The 11683-nt window shown below is 42.0% G+C and overlaps 2 protein-coding genes across 3 annotated transcripts; one reads left to right on the top strand and one right to left on the bottom strand.

The window, feature by feature from the left end:
* The first annotated feature begins 358 nt into the window (after positions 1-358).
* On the top strand, positions 359-7161 carry LOC105841148 (centrosomal protein of 162 kDa). Of its 2 annotated transcripts, XM_012688284.3 has the most exons (7): positions 359-843; positions 933-987; positions 1142-1423; positions 1536-1635; positions 1714-5297; positions 5474-5635; positions 5696-7161. In XM_012688284.3, the coding sequence occupies exons 2-7, from the start codon at positions 949-951 to the stop codon at positions 5918-5920; spliced, it is 4392 nt and encodes a 1463-aa protein (XP_012543738.1). In that variant the 5' UTR covers positions 359-843; positions 933-948; the 3' UTR covers positions 5921-7161. The 2 variants fall into 2 exon arrangements, with proteins under 2 accessions (XP_012543738.1, XP_012543740.1); XM_012688286.3 differs by lacking the exon at positions 359-843 and having other exon boundaries at positions 850-987; positions 1714-5285.
* Positions 7162-7315: 154 nt separating this feature from the next.
* Positions 7316-11192, bottom strand: LOC105841145 (trichohyalin). The gene is made up of 4 exons (XM_012688278.3): positions 11043-11192; positions 10567-10731; positions 7774-10485; positions 7316-7603 (listed from the first exon to the last, which is right to left on the bottom strand). The coding sequence occupies exons 2-4, from the start codon at positions 10728-10730 to the stop codon at positions 7561-7563; spliced, it is 2919 nt and encodes a 972-aa protein (XP_012543732.2). The 5' UTR covers position 10731; positions 11043-11192; the 3' UTR covers positions 7316-7560.
* Positions 11193-11683: the final 491 nt, after the last annotated feature.

Here is an 11683-nt window from a genome sequence, read left to right as displayed (position 1 = left end):
CGTCAGGTCTCGATTAAATACGATTAAAAGGGCCCGAAAAATAATCGGAGTTATTAGAAGCACACAATAAGCAATCAGCCAAATTCAAATTTACAAACACAGAAAAATAATTTTAGTCCTAATTTTAACTGTAATTTTTAATTATCAAAAGATTTTTAATGAAAATGTATAGATACAATTGCTTCATTTGTGTTATCACAATAACACATTTATATATAGTAACAATCCAGATAGGTTCTCTACTATAAATCTTATTCTAACAATATGTTGCATTCACATTGCTTAAAATCATTTTTCAGCTATGCCATTTGGTAAAGTACCCGTGCTCGAAGTGGACGGCAGGAAGATTGATCAGTTCGTAGCTATCTACGTTACTTGGCGAAACAATGTGGTCTTGCTGGCAAAGATGATTGGGAGGCTTTACTAATTGACGCGGCTGTTGATACGATACACGATTTAAACACATTATTTAAACGCAACTTTATAATTTACACACTGAAGAAATGAAAGTGTTTCGCATAACGATGATATATAGTTCAATTGTCTCTTGTTTCAAATGCTAAAGATTCAATTTTAAATGCTTTTTTTAAATTTAAGATAAAAATTTTACTTTTACTAAAACGTTACAAAAACTCAAAAATTCAATTAAAATTAAATATAAAATTGTGTAGAAATATAATATATTCAAAAAAAGTATATACGATCGAATTTCCAGTAATTGCTTCTAATTTTTTTTAAATATTAGTGAATATGCAAAGGGGGAAATTATTTCTCACATTTCGCGTCCATCGCTTGACTGCGCGCGATCGCAGCGCAGCGTTGTGGCAACTGAACGAATTACAGGTAACAAACAAACAAAAAATATGGCAGATGTCAAGCGGCTCGCGGGAATGACCGGTTGTAAACAGCGGTTTGATTTGATCTAATTACAGCCGTAGGGCGGGCGCGATGTCTTTAAGCCCCAGGAAATCATCGCGAATCGAAGACGTGAGTTTCGTGTGCTGTTATTCGTGCGCGAGATTAACCTAAATCCGCGTTGCTGAACGTTGATCTCGTCGAGATTTTCAACTGTATAACTTATCCTTTCGGTAAACGGAACGAATGAGAGAAGTTTTGTGTGTCGAATCTCTGTTTCTTCTAGATAATCTCCACGGAGGATGATACCCTGGGATCCTCCATAAGCCTGAGCGTCGGGGACAACTCGGTGCGCATCAAAGAGAAACCAAAATCCATGGTAAAGGAAGCCCAACAGTCAGCTGACAAGAAGGATGAACCGGATAAATGGTGGCTAAAAAGACCCGAGACTCGTCTGGGTGTCCTGAGTGCCAAGAACGCGGATGCGAAGACGAAGCAGTCTCCTACCGCTTTGACAGACGTCAGCTCCTCTATGAAAGAATTTCTTGAGAGAGAAAGGATGTGCAAGGTAATTGTTTAAATCGAGTAACGTCGATGTCACGTTTAGAGCAGTGAATCCTTAATTGCTTTTGTTTGCTTGTCGTTTCTTATGTGTCACTATAAATAATTTCTATTTCTAGGCGATATCCAAAAGTGAGGGAGAAGTGAAAGACAAGGATGACACTTTATGCGACGTACTCGCGTCTGCAGCTTTTGATAAATATCCATCAGACTTTGAAAGTAAGTTGTCACGTTGTAAAGCCGGAGCTTTTCAAATTAATGATTTGTACTTGACCAATATGCCTATGTCCCATCTAGATGCCACTGATGAAGACATTGGTAGTATCCTGGAGGAGATGAGCAAAATCGCTGGAGCGTTAACTCCCAATTCATGTCCCGAGCGTACAAAATCTGATGGCTCTAGTAAGAATCCCACTGAAGAGGAGAAGTCTGTAGAGGAATTGTTGGAAGAAGCTGAGAAACTGGTTAGGAAAAACTGTGACACTCTGTCCAAAAGTTTATCGAAATCAGATACTTTACCAGAAGATCAAGACAATAGCTTGAGCAGGGTGAGGCAACTGGAAGCTGACATTTTTCAATTAATAGAGGAAGAAGTGCACAAGGAGTCAGAAAAAATCAAAAGAAGTCCGAAAAACGAGAGGAAATGGGAGGATAGTCCTGGAATCGAGATCCCTTACGAGAACCTGAGCAATTTGAGACCACCAAAAACGCTGGAGCTCCAAAGGAGAAAATTCGAGGAACAGAAGGTTGAGATATCGAGCAGTTCCGACTTGGACGATCCGATTGAGAGACACTCCAAGTCCGAGGAGCTGAAAAGCGTAAAGAAAATTGGAGAAATAGAAAAAGAGAATCTGCAGAAGGAGATCACGGACGTGGATAAGGATTTTTTTGAGGGTTTGTTGAGAAGATCTAAGGAGAGGTCAGAGGGCGGAATGTCGGGAAGTTCCAGTTTCGGACAAGAGGATTTTTCGCATTTCCTGAAGCTGCTGCAAGGGCAAAATACAGACAAATCAGAGCTGGAATCAAAAGAGCCTAATGCAGTGTATGATCTCTTCTTGAAATCTACGAATGGCGAAGTAGCGTCGACTGAGCAGGATCGATTAGCTAGTGGCAAAACTCCAGAATTTCCCGAGAAAGAATTTTCCGAGATATTAGAAAAGGAATTACCGGCCATTAATAGCGCACACATAGATCATGAGTTTAATGAGAGCGATTCTAGCGCAAGTGAAGAACGACGTAAAGGTGCACCGAATTCTTTGTTAAGCGAAACAACGTTCTTGAAACGGTCTAATAATGAATCTAAGAAGACTGTATCAAAAGTCGTAGAGAGAGAAAGCAATAGACATGTGACAGAAGCCAATAAAAAGACAGTTAATCCTGAAAGTGAGTTGTACACAGTAGGATTGACACCAAGATTAGAACTGTTTGCAGATGCGATACCCAAACTTATGGCCGAAAAGTTGAATGAAAACGTCGCGAAGGAGGAGAATGTGGAAAAGGTAGACTCGGAGCACAAAGAATCTGCTGATTCAGAAACGAAGATTGACGCAAATGCGGAAAATTCATATGTCGCTAAAGCATCGAAAACTTCAAAGTTGCATTATCAAGAAGTACCTGAACTTGGCGTTTCGAGTAAAGCAATAGATGTACCTAAAACTGACCGTACTATTAATGCATCAAGCAATAAGCAATTAAAGAAAGAACTAAGATTCTGCAAGTCAAAGAGCTACGATCAAATATCCCAGCCTCCCCTGAGAGCCTCTCTCGAGAATATCGATAAGATTAACAAGGCGTTGGACGTATCTAAGAAACTTGTAAATCCAGTTTGCAGAAAATTGTCGACCGTAAAACCAAAAGTGCAGTCCCGACCGATTTCTAAATCCGCGCCTAAATCCAGCTCAACCTTAAGAAAAGCAGATTTTGTTGTTAAAGTTGGGTCCACATCCAGCTTGCCAACCGCGTACAAAGGACCCCAATTGAAATCGCCCGTCAGTTACAAGAAAAATTTTATGGCTGCTGGAGATTCAAAACAAATTCCGACAAAATACGATTGGGAAATATTGTATCGCGAGGAGAGACACAAGAATGCGCTGTTGAAGCAACAGTTGGAGGCTGAGGCGAAACTGTATAAGAATCAAATTGAGGACATGCGTACATCCTTCGAGGGAGAGCTGTTTGCCTTGAAAAAACAGAACATAATCTTGAAGGCGCGAGTCGATGAATGCTCTTTAAGCGAGAGACGCGTGGAGATTCCCGTTAAGAACGACACGAGAGTCGGTCTTTTAGAACAGGAATTGGAAAAGCAGGAAAGCCTGATTCGTGCTTATGAGACCGAGAACAAGAAGTTGATACAAGATACAAAACGTATGCAAGAAGAATTGAAGAATTTACAGTCTAAGCAGAAGAGCACGGTATCAGAAGTGAACGATGCGCAGCAGCTTGCCGATCGGATAAAGGATCTCCAGGAAGAGACGTTGAAGCTGAACCTCGAGATGTCCGAACTGAAGGAAAAGAATGCCGATTATTTATTAAAGAACGACGATCTAATTCAACAAAACAGTTTGCTCACGGATGAATTGGATATGTTTAAAGATCAGTTGAGAGCGAAGAACAATTTTATCACGGATCGACTGCAAGTGATGACCACTACGGAATTGGAACTTAAGAAACAGGTAGAGGATCTGAGTGTTAAATTAAGCTCCAAGTCAGAGCAGTTGCGAGTGACTAAACAGGAGCTGGATAAGTTTCAACAAGACGTATTACCTCTGGAGAAGGAACTGATGGCGTTGAGAGTCAAGGAGGAGAATCTCCAGGAGAAATTACAGGTAAGCAAAAGCCACGTCGAACGTGAGAAGCAGCTGACCCAGAGGCTCAAGGATCAGGTTATTCTGGATAACAAGAAGGTTATGGATCTGAATAGACAAGTGCGCGAGTTGGAGCGTATACTTAAGAGAAAAAATCCTGACTCGGTGTCAGCTCTCATACTAACCGCCAATTCGGAACAGGAGAAGATCGGTTCCGAGAAGGTAAAGCTCCTGGAGGAGAGAATAGCTAGTCTCGAGAACGAGATCAAGACCAAGGAGAATATCGCGCAGCAGAATCTGGTTGACCTGCAGAAAAAATTCTCCGATATGAAGGAAAAGTATGCGATACAGGTGATGGAGTTAGAGGCAAAACTGCTGGAGGCAACTACAAAGGAACACAAGTTGTATAGTGATATGTTCACACAGACAACGGTCAAGTACATCGAAAATAAGAGCATGGAAAATAACAAGAAAGACGACAAAGCTTCGACCGTGGAAGATAAGAGAGATCAGAAAGCGATCAAAGTTGGACCGAAGTCTCAAAATCCAAGAGAAGACGCGCATCTTCTTGCTACCATAAGAGGTCTGAAGCTAGAGATAGCGAACAAGGACAAAGCGGTCTCGAAGATAACCAAGGAATATCAGGAGCTACAAAAAACGAACCGACGGTTTCAAAAGGAGCGGGAAAAACTGTTGAACGATCGAAGGAGCTTCAGGAGCATGGATTTCGACAAAGTGTTCCGAGGAATGAAAAACGGTGAAGCGAACGATCAAAATTCGAATGTCTATCAGAATGGGCATATTTCCGACTCGCAGAAGCTATCGTCATCCATGCCAAAGTTGTACGATCCGATGCAGTACACAGAGAATGGCAAAAATGGAATTATCAAAAAGTTGACCAGTGAAAACGACATCCTGAAGGAAGAGCTGAGCAAAATGAACAAGGACTTTATGGCGCTGAAGAGCAAAAGATTGTATGATTTGAATCTCTTACAGGAGGAACACGAGCGGGAAATGGCTACTCTTGTGAAAGAATACAGTATCAAAATTGGAGATTCTAAAGTGGTAAAGTTACAGGTTTGTAACGCTTAGCGAGCATCTGTCCCTTATTTTATTTTCTTTTTATCATTTGTTGTACGCAAAAGACAAAATTAGTAGCTTTTTAGTAAAACAAACATTTGCTTTGCTCACATCTTAATACATTTGTCTTGACTAGGATTTTTTATAATTTCTATTTTATTGTGATTCGATAGGGTCAGATTAATACTCAGGGAGCAATCATATCGCATTTAAAAGAACAGGTGGAAAAGTTCAGGGATTACAAGGAACAGGTGATCATACTGAAAGCTGAAAGAGAGCACTTGGAGAATAAAGTGAAAACACTGACCGAAAAAGTCAAGTACTTATCGACGCCGGTACGTGAAAAATACTCAATTTTTTAAGGCGGTTCTCATTAATGATATTTCTGTTTTTAGGGAACGGAACAATTGCAATTGTTGCAAGACAAGATCACGATCCTCCAGCAACGTCATGAGAGCAGGGAGATGACATTGCAGACGTTAATTCGTGATTTACTGAGGAATCGAACGCAGTGCAAAGATTGCAAAAACAATAAGGGCAAGAATCGGCAGCTCTGCTACTTCCGACAGGAACTCGATCATATCTTAGCGATGCTACAGGAAATTGCTAACGTCCAGTGATTATCACCGAATCGAGAAAACGTCTCTAAATAGTCACACAACACATTTGAAGTTCTCGGTTTGTTATCGAATATTGTGATAATTTTTACAAGAGTAATATTTGCGATGTAGCTTAAATAATTTGTGAGAGAGGCATTAGATACTTCAGGTATCAAAGTATAGATATATGTAAACGCGTTTATTCGCGATACTCAGCCAAAATGTTTAGTCGATGCTTCCATCGACTCTTCCAGAATTGACAACCATTGTAATGTGTGCAATTTTATTTTTTGCGTCCGTGATACCGCTCGTTCTGCGAGGTCATTTAATCAGTACAGATCAGTCTCGCAAATGACTCGGTAGGCTCGGAACACTGCCAAAGAGAGAAACGCTACCGTGTGACTAGCACAGCAGCGTATATAATAACGAATGTACTACTGCATTACAATCTTTTCCAATTTTTCTCCGTCGTCAATTTTCTTGTCACGCGCGGTGCAACGTCCGAGAATACTGCCCGCTATTAGCATAATCTATTTTATTGAATCAAAAATTAATTTTTAGACTAAGTCGTACACTTTTAAGATTACATATTTTTATTTATTTACTCTTTGAACGTATATGAAATGCTGCTTGCAACGTTTCTTCAAATCCATGTTGCTGCAGCTGAATTTTTTTCTTATAATAAACTATAGTGCATGATAATTGGACGGAGGAAAAAAAGAATATAGATATAAAATATCTTCGTAAGTTTCTTCCAAAGTTAAATAATATATCTAGTTTTTTACAGATAATTTTTTTCGAAACTTTGCTGTACATATAGGCGTTGTAAGAGATAAACTGCTATATTTATTTCAGATAATACTTCACGTCGTTATTTTCGCGATCAACGAAGTCGAGTCGCTCGACTATATCATGTGTATTATATCATAAGTAGCTTATGTAAGTAGTTTATCATTGTTGCCAAGCCTAGCTGGTGATCTCGTCAAATGTAGCCTTGTCTGTACGCGTTTGTAATAAACGCAAGAACACCGCACAAATTGATGTGGCCGAGATTTAAAGGATAATTAGCAATTTATCTTTCGTATTTAAAAAATGCAAAATCTGCAGATTTTTTTGAGAAATAAATATCTTTCTCAGACTCGGTTACATCGAAGCACACACAATTACATTCTTTTTTTAAATAGATTTAAGCTTGTCACACGCAATGTACAAAAATTCACAAAATTATAACTTTAATAAACTCAACTCTTTTTGTCGAAGAATTGTTATTTTTCCTAACGCAAGCTATGCAATTGCTTTGTTTCTCGATACTAATTGTCGAGTAAAATAAAATCCAAAGGACTTTGTGTATTAGTTATTTATTTTCTAAATAGTAAAAAACACCGATAAATGGTCCCAAGAAATTATTTCGATGTATTTAATTACTACTGCAACTATTTATTTTTTCGCACAAAATATCTTTAGATATACACATTTCTACAGGATTTCTACATATCTGAGCTGTACATTAATCTACATTCTAAGCATATATTCGAAAACAGTACACATATATTGCAACGTAATATCTTAATTTATAAAATAATAAGATCGACAAAAGCAGAGAGGTCCAGAGAACAGCAATTTTCAGTACCGTGTTTTGGTAGCCGATTTATCTTTCCATTTTACCAAATTATGAAGCGCTGCGCGTGCTGCATTATGTTGCTGCTGCAAGAATATTAATACGTTAATAATTCCATTTTATTCATGTAATTTAAAAAACTTAAATTTATTAGGAATTTTAGGAACCAAAGTTTTTTTATAGTCCGAGTTAACAACAATATTTTATTTATAACGCATATTTGAAAAAAGTAAATTCAATAATTTGAATGTCTTACCCGAGGAAGGACTTTTTTCCGTTATAGAAGGAAAGCCCATAAACGGTACATAATGCCATGACAAAAGCTTGTCTCACAAGATCGTAGGTCATAGAATATTTGAAAAATTCAGAGTTCTTCATTGAATGAGGGATGATTGTTGCTCTGGTTTCCGCATTTCTTTCAACGCGCGCGTCCTGCAAATTTCGTTCCCATTTCGCGGATAATCGTTCATTGTCTATGGTTCTAAAGAGCGTTCGCTCAATCGACAACCTTCGTTGTTCGCGATTTTGTTCAGGTACGTGGGCGACTCGGCGAAAAGAAGATAGTTTCGATGAGTCCTCGACGTTTCTTGCTGATCTCTGACGCGAGTGTCTAATGGACTCTCTTTTACGAAATTCAGCGGGTCGATTCTCGACCGATCGAGCCATTTGGCGCTCCTTGAAATCTCGTCTCACCTCGCGTTGCGTTTCTGATGAACGTAGGGCTTGGTTCTCGAGAGATGTCCTAGAATTTGCTCTGCGCTCCAACGGGAGAATCGAGATGGAGTTTCGCAACTCAGAACTTCGTTCCACGCGCCGATCCTGCATTCTGGATCCTTCGCGCGATCTCGAACCGTCTTGAATCCTTCGTTCCGACAATCTTTGCAAATCGAGGAGAGATCGCCTTTCTAAGATTCTTTCGCGAGAAACTCGCAATTCCTGGTTTCGTTCCGAACGTCGAGCTGCCAACTTGGATTCTTCGCGCGACAATCTTTGCGAATCGAGGGTAGATCTCTTTTCCACGTTTTTTTCGCGGGAAACTCGCAATTCCGGGTTCCGTAAATCCCTTCTTTCCGAACGTCGATCTGTTAGCCTAAATCTATGTGACTGTAAACTGTCGTCGACCCTTTGGTCTAAAGATCTTTGCGAATCGAGGGCAGATCGTTTTTCTATAATTCTTTCACGGGAAACTCGCAACGCTGAGTTTCTTTCCAAACGTCGATCTGTTAGTCTGGATCCACGTGATTGCAAATTATCGTCGACTCTTCGTTCCGATGTTCTTCGCGAATCGAGGGGAGTTTGCTTTTCCAGGATTCTTTCGCGGGAAACTCGTAATTCCGGGCTTCGTTCCGAACGTCGATCCGCTAGCCTGAATTCTTCGCGCGATTTCGCGCCGTCATCGATTCTTCGTTCCGACGACCTTTGCGAATCTAGAGCGATTCGTCGCTCCGAAGCTCGCCTTTCCGAGATTCTTCGCTCGGGCGCTCGTCGCTCAGCCTCGCGCGATCTCTGATGAACGACTCTTCGTTCCTCGCGCGATTCATATCCAGAGTCTCTGGTCCGCGCGATTTCTCGACGATCCACTGAATTACGATCGACCGAATGGGAGGCTCCTGCGAATCGTTCCCTTTGCTCCCGACTTGCGATTTCTTCGACGTGGTAGCGTGATCGTGTCAGTCTATGATTCTCCCTGGTTGCCGCGTTTCCGCGCGAGTCGCGTCGGCTTGCGGCCCTCTGCGAGCGATCGGTCCTTTCTCGACCTAAATCCTCGAACGAGCCTCGCGACACTCGCTCGAAGGAATTTCGATCGCCAAAGCGATGTTCGGTTTTCCGGCGATCTACCGCGCGACGTTCCATGGATCGGACCAACGACCTACGTTCCATGGATGATCGTTCACGCTCCTCGGATCTTTCGGATCTGTTGGAGTCAACCGACCTGACGCGTCTGGCAAGAGTCTCGCGATTGAAATCATTGGCATTTGAACGTTCCATTGATCGAGATGACGCCCGACGACCGTCGGAGTTAAGAGACTCTCCACGAGAACCTCTGGTAGCGACCGAGAATCGTGATCTACGTTCTTGATTAGCAGCGACACGATTGGGAAGAGCGCGGTGATTTTCGAGAGACCGTTCCCGATTACGGCGGTCCAAGTTGTTGTTGCGATCGGTGTCTCCCCGTGCAAATTGTGTCGAACGATCTGCGAGGTTCCTGTGATTTTCGCGACGTTCCGATTGCTCCGCGTCCCGATGTTCGATCGACACGCGCCGCTCGACGGATCTACGTTCGCGGATCTCGGATCGATGATTCGGAATGCGATTTTGCGCCAAATCTCGATACTCACGATGACCGGCTAGAACCTCGCGTGATTCTTGCCGGTCGTTTTGTCGTCCTGTCAAGAGCGACCGATCACTCATACGACGCTGAAGAGAGTCTCGCCGGTACGCCGACTGATCGATGCGATTCTGCCGTCGCGCGATTTCGTTGACCTGCTCGCGCCGTTCCGTGGATCGTGATTGGCGATTTTCCAACCGGGAATTCACAGGATCGACCTGACGGCGTTCGAAATTTTGCTCGATGGAACGACGATCGGATTGATCAGACCGAGAGAGTCGAGTGGCGGGATCGAGCGAGCTCCTGGCGCTGCGAAACCGCGCGACTGTTCTACTTCGAGATTCTCGGAAACGATTAATAAATTCGTCATCGCGAGTCCTTGATCGTGAAAGTCTCTCGGTTGTCCTTAGATCTCGGTTTCCGGAGAGTCGCTCTCTGGTCTCCTGCGAATCGCTTCTAGACAAGCGGGAGTCGAGACTTCGCGCTTGAGAGAGTACGGATTTTTGAGACGACGGTGATGCTCTGGATACTTCGGATACTTTTATTTCATGGTCAATTCCGTTAAACGATTTTGTAGCTTCTTCCGGCTCGGAAATCGGGCTTTTAACGAAAGGTTTTAAGTTCGGACAGGCGTCAACTCTAGAAACAATACTCTTGTATAATTTTTGCAACAAGCATTTTTAAAATAGATTTATAAGAGAAAAACATTTAATTTCATACTCGTGGGGAGCTTGATGCGTGAGTTCAGGTCCTGCAAGGCTACCGGCATGTCCTTCCCTGTCCCTAGCTACCAATCCTAACGTCAGACAGGCCAGCGATACTATCAAGAGCCCGATGTACTGCCAGGATCTCACTGGCAGCACTACGTGACGCGTACGCCGCATCCTGCCGCAAAGTATTGCAATTCGTATAGTTTTTAAGAGAGCAATTCTACCTCTTCGTTACTTCGTCTCGAATCAAATTAATCGCGTTTGAAAAGTTTCAAAATCGATAGCAACTGATATAATGTATGTTAAAGAAAGCGAATATCAAGGCTTCTAGTTTCTTTATGTATAACATATGTGACGATTCTTTTCTTTCCTTTCCCTATTTAACAATGTCCCGTCTCGAAATTTGGAGCGAAACATTTCGCGCTGGCTTATGTCAACAATTTGAGAATATCGCGGAATCTGACGACAATGAGACAAGTGCCGTACCTGCGGAATTATGGGAGGATTGTCGCGGCCAAAGGCTTCCGATCGAGATATTTCGAAGTGCTCGGCAAGGGCTCTTCAAGTCTTCCCGCGAGAAGTGCTCGTCGTCGGTGCTCCGGAAAGCTGCTGACGCCGGACGCTCCCGAGGGAGCGGCTTTTATACTCGCAGGAATCGCCCTGTAATTCAATAAAAGCGCAATTCACCGCTTATCAGCAGCAGCCACATGGTGCCCCATATATATGCCAACGCGACAAGATCGTCGTGAACAAAGCGCCGATGGGCAATGTTGCGAGCGGAAAGATTGGAAAACCGCGACGCATTCGGTTTAACCAGGTAGAAAATTGCGAACCGAGTCTGTGGGACGTAGATCACGCGTGGACATGTCCTTTAATGGCGTATCGAAGCTTAATTCCGAAGGATTGGTATCGAATAAGATTATTAAGTGAAATCCATTTTGGTCCAATAAATCCGGCAATTGAGAGACTTTAAATATCGGCACGGAAACTCGTAATTGTTGAATAATTAATTCTGTCGGTTTTAAATGTTAAATCTACTATAAATTTGTCAAATTTCTGATTCAATTTTTCTGTAATTTTGCTATTTACGCAATATATCGTACATCAACATTAATTTAACTTGACAA

This window comes from Monomorium pharaonis, chromosome 6, assembly GCF_013373865.1.
Source record: "Monomorium pharaonis isolate MP-MQ-018 chromosome 6, ASM1337386v2, whole genome shotgun sequence".
NCBI lineage: Eukaryota > Metazoa > Arthropoda > Insecta > Hymenoptera > Formicidae > Monomorium > Monomorium pharaonis.
The sequence above is the reverse complement of the archived record's forward strand: the minus strand, read 5'-3'. Positions and strand labels throughout refer to the sequence as shown.

Bases quoted from the DNA above. Each gene is read 5' to 3' on its own strand.
- LOC105841148 (XM_012688284.3), top strand. From the start codon at position 949: ATGTCTTTAAGCCCCAGGAAATCATCGCGAATCGAAGAC. The intron at 988-1,141 runs GTGAGTTTCGTG...TGTTTCTTCTAG, and splicing joins AATCATCGCGAATCGAAGAC to ATAATCTCCACGGAGGATGA. The intron at 5,636-5,695 runs GTACGTGAAAAA...TTCTGTTTTTAG, and splicing joins TCAAGTACTTATCGACGCCG to GGAACGGAACAATTGCAATT.
- LOC105841145 (XM_012688278.3), bottom strand. From the start codon at position 10,730: ATGCGGCGTACGCGTCACGTAGTGCTGCCAGTGAGATCCTGGCAGTAC. The intron at 10,486-10,566 runs GTATGAAATTAA...TATTGTTTCTAG, and splicing joins ACGCATCAAGCTCCCCACGA to AGTTGACGCCTGTCCGAACT. The intron at 7,604-7,773 runs GTAAGACATTCA...ATATTCTTGCAG, and splicing joins GGAAAAAAGTCCTTCCTCGG to CAGCAACATAATGCAGCACG.